A 22,412-nucleotide genomic window follows, 5' to 3' on the forward strand; every position below is an offset into this window, starting at 1 on the left:
ACCACCGCGAGCGGCGATGCACGCAGAAACACGTCGAGGTACAGAGTCAATAAGAGTGCGGATGGTGTCCTGAGGGATGGTTCTCCATTCTCTGTCAACCATTTGCCACAGTTGGTCGTCCGTACGAGGCTGGGGCAGAGTTCGCAAACGGCGTCCAATGAGATCCCACACGTGTTCGATTGGTGAGAGATCCGGAGAGTACGCTGGCCACGGAAGCATCTGTACACCTCGTAGAGCCTGTTGGGAGATGCGAGCAGTGTGTGGGCGGGCATTATCCTGCTGAAACGGAGCATTGGGAAGCCCCTAAAGGTACGGGAGTGCCACCGGCCGCAGCACATGCTGCACGTAGCGGTGGGCATTTAACGTGCCTTGAATACGCACTAGAGGTGACGTGGAATCATACGCAATAGCGCCCCAAACCATGATGCCGCGTTGTCTAGCGGTAGGGCGCTCCACAGTTACTGCCGGATTTGATCTTTCTCCACGCCGACGCCACACTCGTCTGCGGTGACTATCACTGACAGAACAGAAGCGTAACTCATCGGAGAACACGACGTTCCGCCATTCCCTCATCCAAGTCGCTCTAGCCCGGCACCATGCCAGGCGTGCACGTCTATGCTGTGGAGTCAATGGTAGTCTTCTGAGCGGACGCCGGGAGTGCAGGCCTCCTTCAACCAATCGACGGGAAATTGTTCTGGTCGATATTGGAACAGCCAGGGTGTCTTGCACATGCTGAAGAATGGCGGTTGACGTGGCGTGCGGGGCTGCCACCGCTTGGCGACGGATGCGCCGATCCTCGCGTGCTGACGTCACTCGGGCTGCGCCTGGACCCCTCGCACGTGCCACATGTCCCTGCGCCAACCATCTTCGCCACAGGCGCTGCACCGTGGACACATCCCTATGGGTATCGGCTGCGATTTGACGAAGCGACCAACCTGCCCTTCTCAGCCCGATCACCATACCCCTCGTAAAGTCGTCTGTCTGCTGGAAATGCCTCCGTTGACGGCGGCCTGGCATTCTTAGCTATACACGTGTCCTGTGGCACACGACAACACGTTCTACAATGACTGTCGGCTGAGAAATCACGGTACGAAGTGGGCCATTCGCCAACGCCGTGTCCCATTTATCGTTCGCTACGTGCGCAGCACAGCGGCGCATTTCACATCATGAGCATACCTCAGTGACGTCAGTCTACCCTGCAATTGGCATAAAGTTCTGACCACTCTTTCTTGGTGTTGCATTTGCTCTGTCAGTCAGTGTATTTTCGATGAAACTAATATAAAGAACTAAAATATGACATGCCATAAACATCCGGACCCCAGTTATGAGAGTATTTAGGTACTATGGTAAGGATGTAAAGAAAAGGGCGTGTTAGTCTCTGGTAAGACCCCAGTTAGAGTAAGATTCCAGTGCAGGGGCGTAGGCAAGGGGGGATACAGGGAGTTTAGAGCCCCCGCCCCCTCATGGAGATTTTAGAAACAGAAGATAAACAGCAACTGACAATAAACATTCAGAGACTTAACTGTAGAACCACCAGATCTTTTGAATCTATTTTCTAAGAAGCCTCGAAAAATGGATTTTAGATTGTAATCTGAACATGCCATTCACTGTAAAACTGTTGGCCTTGATCGTATTGATTTTGTTCTGTATTTTAATAATAATGTTATTGGCTCTACGTCCCACCAACTACTTTTACAGTTTTGGGAGACGCCGAGGTGCCGGAATTTAGTCCCGTATGTGTACCTTTACGTGCTAGTAAATCTACCGACACGACGCTGACGTATTTGAGTACCATCAAATACCATCGGACCGAGCTAGGTTCGAACCTGCCAAGTTAGGGTAAGAAGGCCTCTATATTTTACGGAATGTGTAGTAAAATACCAACCCTATGGTGTAAGGGTAAATTCCTGTCCGGCTCCTCGAACTACTTTATTGCTCATCTAGATGTTGATATGAGGCTCACCAAGTCTCGTTAAGACAGCTGAGAAGCTGCCCGGTGTAAGATGTCAAGGCTCAAGCCTTACAATTGACAGACCCATCGAGTTGTCTGAGTATTATCGATACTGAGCACATTTTTCGATTTTCGGAGACGGCGAGCTGCCTGAATTTTGCCCCTCGAGAATTCTTTTACTTGGTATACTTGGGCCCAAAACCGAGCATTTGAGCAGCGAAAGCTGCGTTGCCACACTTAACTCCGCCTGCGATATACCATCCTTTAACGCAGACTGAGTGTTTTTTTGTTTTTGTTTTTGTTATTTTGCTTTACGTCGCACCGACTCACATAGGTCTTATGGCGACGATGGGATAGGAAAGGTCTAGGAATGGGAAGGAAGTGGCCGTAGCCGTAATTAAGGTACAGCCCCAGCATTTACCTGGTGTAAGAATGGGAAACCACGGAAAACCATCTTCAGGGCTGCCGACAGTGGGATTCGGACCCACTATCTCCCGGACGCGAGCTGACAGCTGCGCGCCCCTAACCGCACGGCCAACTCGCCCGGTGACTGAGTGTATAATGATTCACGAGGCTAAATGGAATTCGTTAAACTTTGACCCATTCCTAAGCTCGTGCTAATAATTTCAGCATTTAAGATTGAACAGTTCATTGCTGATAAATATGAGCTCTCATAATCAATAAAAAATGATCAACTGTCGATAATTACAGCAATAAATGCATAACAATAAAAACTTGCGTCAGGACATATCTTATATTCATCGGACAGTCATTAGGAAGTTCTGTTAATACAGATTAGAGCACTACACCACACTGGTATTTGTATTATTTAATGCCGATTGTTAACGGTGCCTTTCAAAAACTACCAAAGTTGTGAACTAACTACTGATTACATACCAAAAATAAATTAACTACAAATATCATATTTGGTAAACAAACACATGTTGTTGTTGGGGTCATCAGTCCATGGACTGGTTTGAAGCAACTGTCCATGCCACCCTATCCCATGCTAATCTTTTCCTTTCTACGTAACTACTACATCCTAAATCTGCTCTACTTTGCCTCTGATATTCATACCTTGGTCTACTCCTAGAGTTCTCAGCACCTACACTTCCCTCAAAACCTAACTGAACAAGACCCGGACGTCTTATGATGTGTCCTCTCATTCTGTCTCTTCTTCTCGTCAAATTTAGCCAAATCGATCTCCTCTCACAATTCGATTTAGTATCTCATCATTCGTGATTCAATCTGTCCATCTCACCTTCAATATTCTTCTGTAACACCACATTTCAAAAGGTTCTATTCTCTTTCTTTCTGAGTTAGTTATCGTCCATGTTTCACTTCCATACAATGCCACGCTCCAGACGTAAGTCTTCAAAAACATCTTTCTAATTCCTTCATCAATGTTCAAAGTGAGCAGATTTCTTTTATTAAGAAAGCTCTTCCTTGATTTTGCTAGTCTGCATTTTATTTCCTTTTTACTTCTGTTATCATTAGTTATTTTACTACACAAGTAACAATACTCATCTACTTCCATTAAGACTTCATTTCCTAATCTAATATTTCCTGCATCACCTGACTTCGTTCGACTGCACTTCATTACTTTTGTTTTCGACTTGTTAATTTCCATGTTGTACTTCTTACCCAAGACTCTGTCCATACCATTCAGCAATTTTTCTAGGTCTTCTGCAGTTTGGATCTCAGGGTTTTGATTTCCTCTCCTTGGATTGTGATTCCATTTCCAAATTCCTCTTTGATTTCCATTACCACATGTTCTATATAAACATTGAAAACGGGGTGTGGGGACGACACACTGCGGTCTTGTCTCACTCCTTTCTGGATTGCTGCTTCTTTTTCAAAACCCTCGGTTCTTATTATCGCAGTCTGATTTCTGTACAGATTGTAGATAAATTATCATCTTCAGTATGTCATCCCGATCACCTTCAGAATCTCAAATAGCTTGGTCCAATCAACATTATTGAATGCTTTTTCTAGATCTACGAACGCCATGTACGTGGGCTTAATTGGATCCTCTAAGATTAGACGTAAAGTGAGGATTGCTTCACGTGTACCTACATTATTTCTTCTGAAGCCAAATTGATCTTCTCCGAACTCAGTTCCAACTTGTCTTTCCATTCTTCTGTAAATAATGTGTGTTAAAATATTGCGGGCGTGAGATACTAAACGGTAGTCTTCACACTACTTGTCAGCACCGGCTTTCTTACGAATAGGTATAACAACGTTCTGCCGAAAATCGGATGGCACGTCTCCTGTCTCATACATCTTACACACTAAATGGAATAACACATTAAGCAATAAAACTAACATAGTACCAATCCGAATGGTACCACAACGACTGAGGACAAGTCAAGCCACGTTGGAATAGTTGTCATGGAAATAGACCATTTTCGAGCAGTGTCATTCAAGTCTTTCCCGCTGGTAGCGCTAAATTCTCGTGGACACTACAGGCACGAGGCCCACCACTGTACTGAGCCGCTGAATTACTAGAAATGTTAAAGCCAGTTCTTTCATTATAATGCCTAAAATAGGACCATGACGAATATAAGACCAAGTGTGATGACTCAGCCATTATAGCATGGTAGTTTGTGGTCCCGCCTCTGCAAGCACTGCAAGCGATTATATTCAACATGTGCTCGAGTAGTTCGAGTAGTTCCGGGTACAGAAACGTGCGGGAGACGTTACTGTGGGAAATATTTCAGTGAATAAGTTGAATTGCCTTTGCTTTCAGTTCCTAAACTCAGTTCATTGTGTGTTGAGTACTTCAAACATGTATCTTATGTGGCTTGATTCGTTTAATAGTAGTTCAGCCATACTGTTTCATGCCTGGCTGTAAGTCAGGCTAGAATAGAGTAGTTGATGATATGCGATTTTTTCACCACCGAAGGATAGAAATCAATTTGAAAAATAGGCCAGAGCCATTCCACGGAAGGATAACGCGTAATAGCAGAATTTGTCATGTTCATTTCTGTGATGATTTGATAGTAAAATCGGATAATTTTATAGTGAATGGTGAATTTACAATCTCGAACATCCACCAAATTTTCACGCAAACTTTCGAAGGTCCAGTAACCGACAAACTGAGTTAGTAAATAAATAGTTCATGGGTGTTTGTTTTAATATGCTGGGAGTTATATGCTATTTACCTGTATATGTACACTCCAGTAACCTGCACTTTCCGCAACATGTGATGAATGACGTAACTCTTACTTCCATGTAACCTGGTGTGGTATTTTAACTGTAATATCTCATTGTTTTTTTAAAAGACGAATATATACTTTTCAGTTACGGATTAATACGTTTCCTCTGGCATCATTTCTAAGACCAGCTGATGAGTTCTGTCGAGCTTGTCCACTCTAGCGCAGCCTGGCGGGCCGCTCTTGAACTCGAGGAGTCCTCACACTTGTTCTTATATTCCTCATAACAGGATTGTAAACTTTAAAACCTATGACTGCTACGAAAGACGGAAGCTTGTTTGCTTCTAATTAATTCGTTTTGTAAAAGTGAAAGTCATTTAATGGATAATTCTGTTCGAATATCAAGGGCTCGAAAATGGAGCGTTACCGTTCTGACTGAATTAACAAGCATGAGCTGTCAGTTCCATTCTTGGCGCGCAGTCGGGATTTAGTACGCAGCAAATTCTGCAAAGCGATAATTCAAAAATCATGCTTTCAATGTACCTGGACGAATGCAGTCGCTCTTTGTAAAGCTGTTGTTGTCGATGAAACTCTCTGAACCCAATTTCTCTCAGATTTTTCTCCGTCCTCTAGCAGACATGGCAATATATGGACGTATTAACTTGTATATAACGGAGATACTCCGCCCCTGTGGTGTAGAGGTTAGCGCGATTAATTGCCACCCCCGGAGGCTCGGGTTCGATTTCCGAATTTGAAAAGTGGTACGAGGGCTGGAAGGGGGCCATTCAGCCTTCGGAGGTCAACTGAGTAGAGGAGGGTTCGATTCTCTCCTCAGCCATCCTCGAAGTGGTTTTCCGTGGTTTCCCACTTCTCCTCCAGGCAATACCGGGATGGTACCTAACTTAAAGCATCGGCCGCCTCCTTCCGATCTTCCCATTCCTCCACAAGGCCGCTGTTCAGCATAGCAGGTGAGGCCACCTGGGAGAGGTACTGGTCATCCACCTCAGTTGTATCCCACGGTCCAAAGTCTCACGCTCCAGGACACTGCCCTTGAGATGGTAGAGGTGGGATCCCTTGCTGAGTGCGAGAAAAAAAACAACTCTGGAGGGGAAACGGATTAAGAAAGAAAGAAAGAAAGAAAGAAGGAAGGAAGGAAGGAAGGAAGGAAGGAAGGAAGGAAGGAAGGAAAGAAAGAAATAAAGAAAGAAAGAAAGAAAGAAAGAAAGAAAGAAAGAAAGAAAGAAAGAAAGAAGAAAATAACGGAGATAAGTCTGTGTGCTCGTAACTGTCTTCAAAATTCGCTAACATGCTGCTGTTTGAAACTGGAGATTCTCTCGCAATAGCGCTAGCAGTGATGACACCAGCCAAGGGAGGTCAAGACACGAATGTTACTTATGGAGCCGCAATATTGATTCTTTAAGTGAGTGTGAGCAAAGGCAAGTATATTCGAATTTAGAGAATTTAGGTACCACCGAGCGGTGCGGTTAGTGGCGCGCAACTGTGAGCTTGAATTCGAGAGACAGTGGGTGCGAACCCCAGTGTCGACAGCCCTGAAGATGGTTTTACGTGGTTTCTCATTTTCACACCATGCAAATTCTGGGTCTCTACCTTAAGTAAGGCCACGGCCGCTTCCTTCCCACTCCTAGCCCTCTCCTATCCCATCGTCACCATAAAACACATCTGTGTTGGTGCGACGTAAACCAAATTGAAAAAACCCACAGTCCAAAAAGGGGAAAGGCAGCGGAAAATGTTCAAATTTAACCCTCATCAAATTGCAATTTTAGGTGTTTGTGAATGAGCAATACATGATGGAAAACATGAAGTATTGTTTTATTCGGCACTTTTTCGACAATTGTGAACGAGAACAAACAGAAGTTCACTTAAATCGGCAAACAATCGACATAAAAGGTAAAGGTGTGTTTTAATCATGAAAAAGTAAGAGATTTTACATTTTAAATATGTGTGAATAAAAATGAAGGAAGCCAAAGGAATACAAATTATGTCTGTAAAATCGTAAGATAAAATACATAATAGTCTAGTTTTCTCGTAGAATGTTACGAAACTGAGTTTGAAAAGAAACCAAATTGCCTCAAATTTGGCATTTATTTAGTATAATAATATATTGGGTTGTTTTACCGTATATAAACATAGTATTTCCTATTAGTCTTTATATTATTGTTTCATCATCATCATCATCATCGGTTTACCCTCCAGGGTAGGCTTTTTCCCTCGGACACAGCGAGGGATCCCACCTCTACCGCCTCAAGGGCAGTGTCCTGGAGCTTCAGACTCTTGGTCGGGGATACAACTGGGGAGAATGACCAGTACCTCGCCCAGGCGGACTCACCTGCTATGCTGAACAGGGGCCTTGTGGAGGCATGGGAAGATTGGAAGGGATAGGCAAGGAAGATGGAAGGAAGCGGCCGTGGCCTTATGTTAGGTACCATCCCGGCATTCGCCTGGAGGAGAAGTGGGAAACCACGAAAAACCACTTCCAGGATGGCTGAGGTGGGAATCGAACCCACCTCTACTCAGTTGACCTCCCGAGGCTGAGTGGACCCCGTTCCAGCCCTCATACCACTTTTCAAATTTCGTGGCAGAGCCGGGAATCGAACCCGGGCCTCCGGGGGTGGCAGCTAATCACGCTAACCACTACACCACAGAGGCGGACTATATTATTGTTTACTACGCTTTATTTCATTGACTATGTGTTTGTATATTTGAATGTGTTTTTAAAATGTTAATTTGCATGATATACCGGATGGTTCATCAGCCCCTTCGGAGTTAGGTAACCCAACTAACGCGTATATCAGTCATCCGATAAACATTAGTACCTGCTTCTTTATGGCCTTAGTACAAGAATGCCGTTTATATAACGCTCGCAAACATGCTAGAAATCATTAGCGGCAGTGTTATTTCTATTACTTAAACTATAATGAATGCGTAATCGATCACAGCTGCTAATAACACTATCTTACCACTCGACAGGAAGTGTCTATAATGACTACAACATGATAGCTATGCACTACGGCTCGCGATAGCTTAGGGAGGTAAATCACGCATCGTTGCTTTTGCGTCAGCCAAGGTGTCTAGTAAATAGGTCCGATTCACAGGCCGGTACACTTTTTTCTTCGTTAACGTCGTTTACAGTGGCTCTACTATGGCCGCATATCATTCGTTTCCAAAGATTGAATCTTTATTTGCTCCTGAAAAGGACCGTTTTTATTCGATGGTACCTAGCCATTTGAAACTGCGACATGATGGTATGTAGGTAGAAATTAAGGTACCCTGCATATTCAGTGTAACAAATGTTCGAAATTTTGAGCACCTTGGTTGATGCAGATTTCAACACAAAGTTGTAAATACATTCTTGCACGTTGTAACATGTCCGGTGTACAGCTTGGCACGCCTCGGTGATCATTTGCCGAAGGTGACCAGGATTTTCAGGCTCCTGGGCATGCACTACCTGCTCTAGGTGACCCCACAGGAAGAAGTCAAGTGGCGTTGGATCGGGTGATCTAGCGGGCCAGTTACCGGTCCTCCCCTTCCTATCCATTTATTTGGATATGAAGCATGAAGATGGTTCCGGACGACTACTGGTCCGTGAGGCGGGGCTTCGTCGTGTAGAAATCACATTCGTAGTCGCTCGCGCAGCGCTACTTTCTCCAGCAACTGTGGGAGTTCTTTTTAAAGAAAATGAAGGTAACGTGCTCCCATTAGATGTCCTTCGAAAAATATGGTCCAATGAGATAGTCACCCAAGATCCCACACCAGGCATTTACTCCCAACTGCACCTGAAATGGGCCCTGTCTTACCCAATGGGAATTCTCCGCGCTCCAATAGCGCACATTGCATATTCACGACGCCATTGTTGTGAAATCGTGATTCGTCTGAAAACAGGACTCTTGACAAAAAGGCTGCATGATTGGTCACACTGTGTAATACCCATTGACAAAATGTTACTCTGGCATCGAAATCACGTCCGTGGAGCTGCTGGTGTAACTGCAGATAGTATGTATACGCATAAATGATGGCTGGCTGATGTTTGTCTGTTGTTCAAGTGTCCGATACTAATATGAGGGTTATTATTGACAGCATCCAAAGCAGCCTCTTCATTTGGACCAGACGTTATAGGAGCATCTCTAACGGAAGTTACCCTTTCGAGCGTCCCAGTTGACCGCAATCTTCGTTCAAAGTTTCGAACGTATTACTAGTCGGTAGTCTTCTGTCAGGAGAACGCTCGTGATAGAGACGCTGCGACTGCGTTCTACCTTGTTTCCCCATAAATTAGCAACAATTCAACATACTCTTCTTAAGAATACAGCGTGAGGAAATGAATAAGTGCTGTGATGTGACCTGATCATTGTGGATTATTATTTGCGTTGCACTCGGGAGGTTGTGGACTCGATCCTATGCAGGCCATCCTAAAAATGGTTATCCTCGGTTTCCCATTTTCACCACCAGGCAAATGCGGGACGGTACCTCAATAAAAGACCAAGGCTGATTTCCTCCCCAATCTTTCCCCCACCCAACCTTATGGGAAGGACGCCAAATGAGAGCGCACCCCTTAAAACCAATAGCAAATAATATAGATTTATTAGTGTTAAATGGAGCAGCTCTATTTTTCAAAAAATTTGCTTCGATCCACTATGCTGACGACATTCACACACACCTTGTGCTCCAGACCTTGGCCGCTTCAGCCACGAAGTCAACAAACGTGATGGTTGTTAGAGGTTTAGTACTTAAGTACCGCCGTTCCACCTCGAAAGCTGATATCCGTGTCCAAGTTTTCAATGATGGTTTGCAGTGTTGATTTAACTTCGTTACATTACAGAGCACGTGGCATAACCTATTAATTGGATCGTGTTGCGGGTATCTGTGTTACTTCAAGGCGCAATAAATCACATGTTTGCAGAATGACCCTTGGTATTTGGCGCGGAATTGTGCATAGTAGTTTTCCTTTGCTTGGTCCATGGATCAATTTACAGTGATGACACACAGTAGAGGAGAGGCTTATTGACCATAAGGAGAAATTTCAAGTTATTTGGCGTTCATAAAACTAAATTATAAGGATATTTAACATATGCGCGTTATTTGGGTTGCCTATCTCCGATAAAATAAGGGGCTGATGGACCACCCGGTATATTAATGCACTGTAAGGCATTGTATTGTATTGTAATCATTTTATTGGAAAATAAGGCATTGCGAATTAGATCTACTGATTATTTTAAACTCACAATCGCCGGGCTGAGTGGCTCAGACGGTTAAGGCGCTGGCCTTCTAACCCCAACTTGGCAGGTTCGATCCTGGCTCAGTCCGGTGGTATTTGAAGGTGCTCAAATACGACAGCCTCGTGTCGGTAGATTTACTGGCACGTAAAAGAACCCCTGCGGGACTAAATTCCGGCACCTCGGCGTCTCCGAAGACCTTAAAAAGTAGGTAGTGGGACGTAAAACAAATAACATTATTATTATTAAACTCACAATCATTTTTCATCATCCTTTGTTTTAAATTCTTGCCAGTGGATACATTTTAAAGTTGTAATTAGCATATCATGTCTTCCACCTTGTAACATTAGGGGCCGATGACCTAGATATTAGACCCCTTTAAATAACAAGCATCATCATCATCATCATCATCATCAATGTATGTATGTATGTATGTATGTACACTGACTGACAGAGCAAATGCAACACCAAGAAGGAGTGGTCAGAACTTTATGCCAATTGCAGGGTAGACTGACGTCACTGAGGTATGCTCATGATGTGAAATGCGCCGCTGTGCTGCGCACGTAGCGAACGATAAATGGGACACGGCGTTGGCGAATGGCCCACTTCGTACCGTGATTTCTCAGACGACAGTCATTGTAGAACGTGTTGTCGTGTGCCACAGGGCACGTGTATAGCTAAGAATGCCAGGCCGCCGTCAACGGAGGCATTTCCAGCAGACAAGACGACTTTACGAGGGGTATGGTGATCGGGCTGAGAAGGGCAGGTTGGTCGCTTCGTCAAATCGCAGCCGATACCCATAGGGATGTGTCCACGGTGCAGCGCCTGTGGCGAAGATGGTTGGCGCAGGGACATGTGGCACGTGCGAGGGGTCCAGGCGCAGCCCGAGTGACGTCAGCACGCGAAGATCGGCGCATCCGCCGCCAAGCGGTGGCAGCCCCGCACGCCACGTCAACCGCCATCCTTCAGCATGTGCAAGACACCCTGGCTGTTCCAATATCGACCAGAACAATTTCCCGTCGATTGGTTGAAGGAGGCCTGCACTCCCGGCGTCCGCTCAGAAGACTACCATTGACTCCACAGCATAGACGTGCACGCCTGGCATGTTGCCGGGCTAGAGCGACTTGGATGAGGGAATGGCGGAACGTCGTGTTCTCCGATGAGTCACGCTTCTGTTCTGTCAGTGATAGTCACCGCAGACGAGTGTGGCGTCGGCGTGGAGAAAGGTCAAATCCGGCAGTAACTGTGGAGCGCCCTACCGCTAGACAACGCGGCATCATGGTTTGGGGCGCTATTGCGTATGATTCCACGTCACCTCTAGTGCGTATTGAAGGCACGTTAAATGCCCACCGCTACGTGCAGCATGTGCTGCGGCCGGTGGCACTCCCGTACCTTCAGGGGCTGCCCAATGCTCTGTTTCAGCAGGATAATGCCCGCCCACACACTGATCGCATCTCCCAACAGGCTCTACGAGGTGTACAGATGCTTCCGTGGCCAGCGTACTCTCCGGATCTCTCACCAATCGAACACGTGTGGGATCTCATTGGACGCCGTTTGCAAACTCTGCCCCAGCCTCGTACGGACGACCAACTGTGGCAAATGGTTGACAGAGAATGGAGAACCATCCCTCAGGACACCATCCGCACTCTTATTGACTCTGTACCTCGACGTGTTTCTGCGTGCATCGCCGCTCGCGGTGGTCCTACATCCTACTGAGTCGATGCCGTGCGCATTGCGTAACCTGCATATCGGTTTGAAATAAACATCAATTATTCGTCCGTGCCGTCTCTGTTTTTTCCCCAACTTTCATCCCTTTCGAACCACTCCTCCTTGGTGTTGCATTTGCTCTGTCAGTCAGTGTATGTATGTATGTTGGGTATTCAGCCCGAAGGCTGGTTTGATCCTCTGCAACTCCGCCAACAGCTGTCATAAATAGCCTAGGCGTCACTGAAGAGGCGTACTAGGGAAATGAGGAGTGAGGTAGTTTCCCGTTGCTTTCCTCACCGAGCCAGCCGTTGCTATTACATATCAGTATGCCAAGCCCACTGAAATGCATGCACCAACTGAACCTATGAGCGATATTTTCATACCATTCATAACAGGGACTGGCTGCATAAGCAATGGTATTACTAGCATCGCTCATACCTCAGTCACTTTCATATTGTCAAAGCCAAAGATGAGACTGAGAAAGGTCAATGAAAGTAACAAATTTGATATAGCCCATACCAGAAGACATAGTGCACTGTAAACACTACATCTCGCCAGCAAAGGCATTCATCGTCAGTATAATAATGAAAGAGAAATTGAAAATCGTAAAGTCTTTGTAAAATTTAAATTTTTTGCGGAATTTCTAATTCTCACTCATAAAGAGAGAATTCCTATGAACAGTTGATCGTTTGATGAAAATATTCGTCACAGTTTCGAGGTTCATTGTTTTTTCTTAATTATACACATGCGTGATTGCATTGTCATTCAATTTTCCTTGCGTCATGGCACTGCGCAGGTAAGTTTTAACTCTTTCTAAGGCGAGAGAAGAACATTCTGGTGTACGTGTAAAAATAGGTATAGTTAACGCGTTCTTTAGCACACATAACTTTCTCTGGAATCGATTTTACATTCTGAAGTTTTGGACGAATCAGATCAAACTTGTGATTGACAACAAAGGAAACAAAGTTTGTGTTTGTAAGTGGGCTCCTCAGCTCCTCTGTTGGTAATGTAGCGACAAAAATACCTTGGTATTGCTAGACTTGAGAACTACGACAAAAATTCTTCTTTCATCTGTGACTATCTCTTATTTTAATCTTTCTTCTCCCTGTTTGTGGGGATGCCCAGCACCGCAGCACTCCCGGAGTCGGCACCCCTGTCAACTGCCACACAGCACCTAGCCGCGCACCACGCATCCCATTGGGAGACCTGGGAACTGCTAGAAGAAAATGATAAAGTTAGAAAATGAAATAGGAAAATCGATAATCTTATTAAAACTACTACTTCTGAGGACCGATAAACTGTACATTATAAAATAAGGGGTCACTCACTGACCATTTTCTTCCAGTTTTCGTTCTAGAAAATGGCGTCGTATGAAATTAGTCAACCAGTAGGTTCTTGGACTTCAATGACATTATGACGCCTATGAATATGAATTATTCTGAGGAATGACGCGCTGGAAATCTGCTGCGTGTTATGTTATGAGCCTGAAAGTGAAAACACTGACTTTTCAAAATCTTTAACTGTGTTGTATTGAAATTATTTGAGATGAATGGTTTAGCTTTCCAACCCCGTGCTTAGATATTTAAGTGGTCGTACCCAACTCATTTAATCTCTCCGTACTTGTTCAAAGCAGCGTAGTATCTCAGTAGTATCTTAGATTACAGGTGGTTTCTCCACTCTTGTGTAGAGTGGTGTCTTGTATTACAGAGACTCGTTTTTGTGCGATGTTTTCTCCACTCTTGTGTAGAGTAGTGTCTTGTATTACAGAGACTCGTTTTACGATGGTTTCTCCACTCTTGTGCAGAGTAGTGTCTTGTATTTGCAATCAGTGGCGAGCACTGAACCCCATCTACCCCAGCGATGCTGGAATAAACAACTTTGTATTTACTTCTTATTATTCTTTAGAACGCTTTTTACAAAGTTTAAAAACTGCGAACATCTAAGCCAAGCCAAGTATAGCTGTCTGGACAATCCGCTCGCACTACCGCAGTTCAGCTTCTCCAGCGAGCTGGCTTTCCTTGCCGGCGCGAAAGAGAGCTACCCCAGCGAAATTTAAGTCGCTTGATTGACGCATGTACTTGAAACTTCCTTGTCCTGGAAGCGGGGCGGGGCTGTAGTCCCTCCCCCGACAGCAATTTACGGCGACAGGCCAGCTAGCTTAGGTAAGGGATGTTAGTTTTAATACTTTACACTCGATGTGTTCAGCGCCACACATTAGAGACTACGAGAAAAATATCAACATGTTAACAATACAGCCACTACACATCGTCTTGCTAATAAAAATCGAGCCCGTTTATGAAATCAATTTTAATATAGAAGAATATATTTTATTTTTTTGGATTTCGGTATGTATACAGTTTTTGAGCAATTCATTGATGGCACGCGTGGAGTATGTTTTCCGAAGTAAAATAATTTTGTACAGTGGTATGTAGTAAAGTTTTTTTTTAGTGTTCCTCTTGGATTAGAGGTGAAGTTTTCGTGAGTTCTGTGCCATTCTTCATGAATATAACGTGCGTTATACGTCGTAACGAATATTTTCCCTCGTTTGTCGTTGATGCACGTATACTCAGTAAGCGAGTGAAACTATAGAACTTCGGCGACGGTGAAATAACAGTTAAATTTTGCTGATTCAGTTTAGGTTAGAGTTCGTAAGTTAAAAACAAATATCTAGTCCCAGAGTATTTTTGTGAAAACCATGACGCTACTGTCAAGAAGCGTCATCGTGTGAAACTGTAAGTACATTGTTTAAAATCTGTTCTAGATTAATTTGTGATAGTATCATCACTGCCGTGCCAGTATTCAGTATTCGGGAGATAGTGGGTTCGAACCGCACTGTCGGCAGCCTTGAGGATGGTTTTCCGTGGTTTCCCATTTTCACACCAGGAAAATGCTGGGGCTGTACCTTAATTAAGGCCACGGCCGCTTCCTTCCCACTACTAGCCCTTCCCCGTCCCATCGTCGTCGTAAGACTTATCTGTGTCGGTGCGACGTAAAGCAACTTACAATCACTGCCGTGAATATCAATTTGGAAATATGTGCGAGTGTGTAGTTGAAAATATTCTTGCAAGACCTTTGTCAGGTAGACCTTTCCACGAAAAATACAGCCTTATAAAATGCCATTGTTGACTTCAGAGAGTGTAGTTGGGCTACGATTGCTACGATGCACCTGGGATAACGAATGTTTCACCGCACGCCACTGATTGCAATGTTACAGATGTGTGGTGGTTTCTCCACTCTTGTGTTGAGTACTGTCTTGTATTACAGAGACTTGTTGTTTATTACAGTTGTGAGATGTCTTTTTTTCCACTCTTGTGTAGAGTAGTGTGTTGTATTACAGAGACTCATTGTTTGTTACAGTTGTGCGGCGGCACTCCCACTCCACTGAGTCTCCAGCGCCTGTCCGCCTGTCTCCAGGCAGTGCTCCAGCTACTGGAGTGCCCTGTTTGTCTGGACACAGTTCCGCCACCCGCCTACCAGTGCTGTAACGGCCACGTGCTGTGTGGAGCGTGTCGGTCACGGGCTGAAAGGTGTCCTGTGTGCCGAGTGAGCATGGGCCCGAGGGGCAGGTGTTTACTGGCCGACAAACTGCACTCTCTTCTCACCAGCACCTTCAACAACCGCCAACATCAGAAGAGCAAAAGCAAAGTAGCACCGGTACGACAACTTCAAACAAATTTATTTTTATTTCATCATACATTTATGTTTCCTTTACTTCTATATGCATCCATGTATTAATTTATTTAACTTACATTATTTCAAGAAGTATGAGACATAATATTTCTGGCAAATATTAAATCTGTATTTCTTCTGATCGCTGCGCACTTGGTCTTTTGTCCTGCAGAGCAGTTTTTGGTCTCATATTGTTCGGAATTTAGTCGTCTCATCAACGGCGTGGTATTATTTTACTGGAGTCAGAAGCTATACAAATGTTAACATTAAAAAAAGTGGTGGCATATCTAAGGGAAGAAAATTAAATAATCTTCGCCCAGAATTGGGCAACGGCAACTGCATTTTCTTCAGCTTTAAATAACTGTCCATCGCTGCGTAACTCAAGACAGAGTGGGAATTGGCTTAGATGCCTCACTGTCTGTTCTTCTCCGCAGTCACACTGCGTTCGCCCCATTTGAAAAGGTTATCCCTGGATTTACCAACACCTGATCGTATACGGTTCGGGTGTTGTCGAATTGGTCCGACGCTACAATATCAAAACCAAGGATCGAAAGAGCCTTATCGGCCGTTCATATAATATTATACCGACGGCCCCAATAAAATGACACATGACAATATAGTAAATATATGTAGCGGCCTTTCCGGGCCTAGTCAGATAACTTATAACTTCTTCCTTAATAGACCGAAGAAGCCTTACCGTTATGTTCATTTCTTCACATTATAAAAATCAAATGCTTCTGTAAGTTGCTTCTTTCTTGTCAAGTAAAAGGCAAAAGACGATCGGTATATAATTCCCACTGTCGACAATATGCATTTTAAAAAAATTGGTAAAAGTACTTAGCTGCAAAAGTGAATGTCCCATCAATATTTTTTTTCAGTTTTTTTTACTAGATAGTCCACTTTACTTTAGGACAGAAAACGATAATATTTTCAGTGGCAATATTCAGTAACAGCATGTCCTCACCTTTCTTAGTTTTGATCTGTAAGCTGGCAAGAGATTCGTGGACATCGCCAGCACATTTCGGAAGAGGAGGAAGATTTTTCTTTCAGCATAGTTCAAGTTTCTCCTTACTTGTTCGACATTAACACGAGTGATAGTGTCGTCAAGGAATCGGGAGTGGACTCAATCTTTCCTCATATCAATTTTGGAGGGGGTTCCACATGCCTTGCGTTTCACACTGTTAAAGTGTAATGTCTACTTTGGTCGGGACATAGTTCATGGTTATGCAAACCAACAGTATTTAATAAAATGTCACCCGCGTCATCTGTGAACGTACCGAACACGCTTTTCTTCTAGAGCGCCACTTTTGACGCGATTGTGTCTTGTCACCTTTTGAATATTTAAATCCCTGAGAAACGACTAACTTAAAGCCCCTCTCACATGGAAAACATTGTACTAGAACTACACTGCACTGAGACTGCCTGAGAAATGACACTGATCTAGAGAAATGAGGCAATAGGGAACATGCATGATCCGGGGTTTTAATTTAAAATATGCTAATCTGATTTAAAATTTCATGCAGAATTCAAAAATGTGATCAGAATGTACAAATAATAACTCCAAACATGATAAAACTCTAAATCAATGTACGAAACTGTCACGTGACGCAAGTACGCAATCTCATTGGTCTGACGTCATCGTACAGGTTGACTGAATTAGCAGACGAAATAACACATAGTGTGCTGTGAGAAGCAGGATACACTTCGCATATTTCTACTTTATGTTAGTGTCTGGTATGGTTAAATTCGAGGTCTATACATTGGATAATAATCTGAGTGGTATATTTTAGACTTAAAATGAATCCTGCGCAGACAGTGAGGCAGAAAACTTATAAATGGTGTAGAGTTCCGATGTGCAATAGCACATCGCATACCATACCAAACAAATTGTTTATAAATGTTCCAAAGACGCTAAAACTAGGGAGAAATGGATTTTGGCGAGCCGGAGAAATGCTGGTGATATATCGGAAAAGTCTACAGTTTATTTTTTGAAGATTTTAACGTTAGATGAATTTGTTTGAATTTTCAATCACTTTTCCATGTCAGCTGTTCTAGTGGTAAAACTTTAAACTTTAATGTATGACGCTTTATTTAAATGCTTCAATTACATCTTGGAATATGAAAGTAATAAACAGTGCATTAATTATGCTGATTATTAAAGTATTCTCCAAACCTAACCTATATTTTGGGTGATCCATGTCAAGATAATAAATCAAAGGGGTTATGAACCATTTTGACAGCTCTAATTCTACCAATTTATCTTGGCATGCGACAGTTATGTATGTCTTTATTGAAGTGCTTAATTGGTAAAGACATTTAGGCTATTCTAAATACTCTATAATGTAACAAAGAATAGGCGTGTACATCATGAAAGGAAACAACGTGAATTTAACAAATGTATAACGCTACACAAAACCAATGCTTGTCTGTTGGGGTCTTATAAGTTAACAATGCTCAATTATAATAATTATCATAATATTAATGAAATAAATAACATAATTGCACACAGGTGAAAATAGTGATGTAGGTGTTTAAAATATTATCCAACTTAGCCTAAGTTTTAGGTTATACAAGCGAAGTCAATAAACCGAAGGGTAAAAATACCGCGCGAGTTGGCCGTGCGGTTAGGAGCGCGCAGGTGTGAGCTCGCATCCGGGAGATAGTGGGTTTTGAACCCCACTGCCGACAGCCCTGAAGAGGGTTTTCCGTGGTTTCCCATTTTCACACCAGGCAAATGCTAAGGCTGTACCTAAGGCCACGGCCGCTTCGTTCCCATTCCTAGGCCTTTCCTGTCCCATCGTCGCCATAAGACCTATATGTGACGGTGTGACGTAAAGCAAACAGCAAAAAAAAAAAAAAGAAGTAAAAGTCACAGCACCCAAAGACATTCCTGTATTGAGCGACTAAAATGTCACCAGGACACTTTTCCTGCCTGACATGCTCAGCTTGTTAAAAGCCAAATGTAATTAATGTTATTGGCTTCACGCCCCGCTAACTACTTCAACGATTTTCGGAGACGCCGATGTGCAGGAATTTAGTCCTGCAGGAGTTCTTTTACGTGCCAGTAAATCTACCGACACGAGGCTGACGTATTTGAGCACCTTCAACTACCACCAGACTGAACCAGGATCGAACCTGCCAAGTTGGGGTCAGAAGGCTAGCACCTCAACCGTCTGAACCACTGAAAACTAGATGAAGTCATATTTATCTTTATCATGTTTTTCTCTCCACAAAGATATTTAATGTTTCTCTTTCATGGGCCCCGGAAGTGGGTAGGCCAGTTGTCCCAACCATAAATATATATATTTGTGGAATTGATAGATTATAGCCCTATAGTACTATGATCTTTCTTTCTTTCTTTCTTTCTTTCTTTCTTTCTTTCTTTCTTTCTTAATCAGTTTATCCTTCAGGGTTGGTTTTCTCTCGGACTCAGCGAGGAATTTCACCTCTACCACTTCAAGGGCAGTGTCCTGGAACGTGAGACTTTGGGTATGGTGATGAAACTGGTGAGGAGGGCCATTACCTCGCCCAGGCGGCCTCACCTGCTATGCTCAACAGGGCCTTGTTGGAGGATGGGAGGATCGGAAGGGATAGACAAGGAAGAGGGAAGGAAACGGCCGTGGCCTTAGGTGCCTGGAGGAGAAGTGGGAAAATACGAAAAACCACTTCGAGGATGGCTGAGGTGGGATTCGAAACCCTTCTACTCAGTTGACCTCCCGAGGCTGAGTAGACCCCGTTCCAGCCCTCGTACTATTTGTTTTCAACTTTCATGGCAGAGCCGGGAATCGAAACCGGGCCTCCGGGAGTGGCACACATTAACCACTACACCACAGAAGCGGACTAGTACTATAATGCTACCTATATGTTTGTGTTAATGCTGAAATCCGATGTCTTACTTTACTAATGCTGAAAGTCCGAAAATGTAATGTTATTCTTTAATAGGGGAATCAGTCTAGAAGGAAATGTTGAAAGTGATATGATATCTATCCAGATTCGTTGTTATCCTAATACTATGGGTTACAGTACATTGCACGTATATAAAAGACGCCACTTACAAACTTGCTTTTTATCCGCGAATTTCTGCGGCCACAAAAGTCACATTTTTCAAGAATGATGACATCTACACATGGTAGATTGTCTGACTGTGCTTTTTTGAACCTTTCTTCTGTCATTTCGAAGTTATTCGCGATCATGAATAATAAACAATCGGCTTTTAGCAACGGCTGATGCACAACGGCTGGTAGAGCTGCATGCGGTACTGGATCGTGACGTCACAGCGCGCCGCTTACGTCAGAGGCCGTTTCACTCTCCTTGCGGAAAGGCAATATTAAATATTTTTTTAATGGTAGAAAACAAGGCAACTTACCACAATGTAATACGTTTACGTACTATTTCATTGGTGTACTTTTCAAAAAAATATTTTTGAAAATGATGCATGTTCCCAATTGTTGAGGGGTGGCGCGTTTTGGAATTCGTGCATCTACCTGCCAACTACCCATCTGTTCAGAGATCTCCAGATTAACCAGTCTAAAGTACGTCCAGGAGGAAAACATTCAGCCCACAGTTGTTCCCTGGCATAGCGTTGAAGTTGAACTGAGGAAACTTTTTCTCGATTTCAAACTAAATCTTGGTGGTTGATGACCATGGAGTGGGTGTAACTGATCTATTTCTTTTTTCTTTCAGCATCTACAGATACTTCCAGATGCTCCAATAACTGCCAATAATAACAACAATAATAACAATAACAATAATAATAATAATAATAATAATAATAATAATGTTATTTATTTTACGTCCCACTAACTACTTTTACGGTTTTCGGAGACGCCGAGGTGCCGGAATTTAGTCCCGCAGGAGTTCTTTTACGTGCCAGTAAATCTACCGACACGAGGCTGACGTATTTGAGCACCTTCAATTACCACCGGACTGAGCCAGGATCGAACCTGCCAAGTTGGGGTCAGAAGGCCAGCGCCTCAAGCGTCTAAGCCACTCAGCCTGGCTTACCTGCCAATCAATAACCCTTGTCTCAGGTGCTGGTTTCAACCGAACAGTTTCATTTAGCGCCACATCCACTTGCTTTGCCATTCATAGAGCCCTCCGCGGATATACAAAATATTATTCGCATCTGCACTTCCTTCATCCGTACCCGCATCCGCGGATATTATAAATACTGTATTTAAATGTATTACATCCAAGGTATTCAACATAATACAACAGGCGTGATACCTGGCAACAGCACCCTAACGTGACAGGTTTATGAGGGGTTTTCTCTTGCGACAGGTACCGACGCACTGAGCGGTTCCCTTGCGGAACCTCTGTTTCTTCCTTCCACTAATTGCCCATAGGAATCAGTTAGGCTTAGATCAGATTTACGGCTTTATGGTCTCAAGGCTCTTTGTATATCACCGTTCTCCCATACCACTGTCAAGGGTCGCCTAAGCACAAGCAAAAATAAGAGTATACCTGAGTGAAAATCAGAAAAATTATCTGCACTGCCATACAGCATATGCAGAGAAACAGGGTGCCATGGCGGAAATTCTGACAGTGAGTTTCCGAATTATGTTATTTCGGACAGACACTTTTTGCGATAATCGTTTTCCCTTGTTTTCTTGTGGTTTAAAGTCGGTCATTATGAAAAATTGTCGAAAATGTAGACATGAATTTTTATGTAGACATGAATTTTTCTTACGGTTGGGGGTCATCCGAAACTTTATGTAACGTAACGCGACAAAATGTGTTACGGAAGTGACGTCACATTTGTCGCTACCGTAGGCCTTGGTCACCAAAGATGCTGCGGCTGTGGAATTGTATAAATAGAGTGTGTTGAAATAGAAAGTGTACAGTCAGTGACGTCACATTTGTCGCTACTGTAGGCCTTGGTCACCAAAGATGCTGCGGCTGTGGAATTGTATAAATAGAGTGTGTTGAAATATAAAGTGTACAGACAGTGACGTCACATTTGTCGCTACCGTAGGCCTTGGTCACCAAAGATGCTGTGGCTGTGGATTTGTATAAATAGTGTGTGTTGAAATACAAATTGTAACGTCAGTGACGTCACGTTAGTCGTTACCGTAGGCCTTGATGTCCAAGGATGCTGCGGCTGTGGATTTGTATAAATAGAGTGTGTTGAAATAGAAAGTGTACAGTCAGTGACGTCACATTAGTCGTATCGTAGACCTTGGTCGCCAAAGATGCTGTGTGAAATGACGCAAATAAATCGTTCGTTATCAATATTTGAGTTCCATTTATTGAAAGGCATATTCTTGATCAAAGGGAGAAGTTTCTTTTATTTTTTCTCATAAAGGTTTGGTTCAGTAGGAAATTTTGCAAGTAACAAAACCCTGGTGCAGGTCGATGACCCAAGAAACGGATGTTAATTGCACTTCGCACTCCCCTGGAGCCTTTAGGTTGTATCCCCCAAAGGTCAACGTGCCGAGCAGTTGAAGATACGCTCTGCTGTTTCAGTTCGTCATCTCCTGCATTATCGCATTCCTCTTATTGTTTGGAATGTGGCTGTTCACGCTTCAGACAGATTTGTAGTCTTGGAAGTTATCACTACCGTAGTGCTAGTGCCCGGATTCAGTGATATATTCCTCAGTAATATTTTGTGTTATGAACAGTGTTGCCAACCTCCGAAAATTGAGAAACCGCATAGAAATTCAAAATAAAGCGTATTATTCATCGTAAAACCGTACAAACCAA

The 22,412-nt window shown here is 43.5% G+C and overlaps 1 protein-coding gene across 1 annotated transcript in view; it reads left to right on the top strand.

Annotated features, from left to right (window-relative positions):
- The window catches only part of LOC136857425 (uncharacterized), a 156,368-nt gene that overhangs the window by 112,573 nt on the left and 21,383 nt on the right, over window positions 1-22,412 (top strand). Inside the window, exon 2 of the mRNA XM_067136078.2 lies at window positions 15,399-15,695. Within this exon, the coding sequence (XP_066992179.2) occupies window positions 15,399-15,695 (297 nt within the window). The remainder of the gene's footprint in view (window positions 1-15,398; window positions 15,696-22,412) is intronic.

Source organism: Anabrus simplex, chromosome 1, assembly GCF_040414725.1.
Source record: "Anabrus simplex isolate iqAnaSimp1 chromosome 1, ASM4041472v1, whole genome shotgun sequence".
Lineage (NCBI taxonomy): Eukaryota > Metazoa > Arthropoda > Insecta > Orthoptera > Tettigoniidae > Anabrus > Anabrus simplex.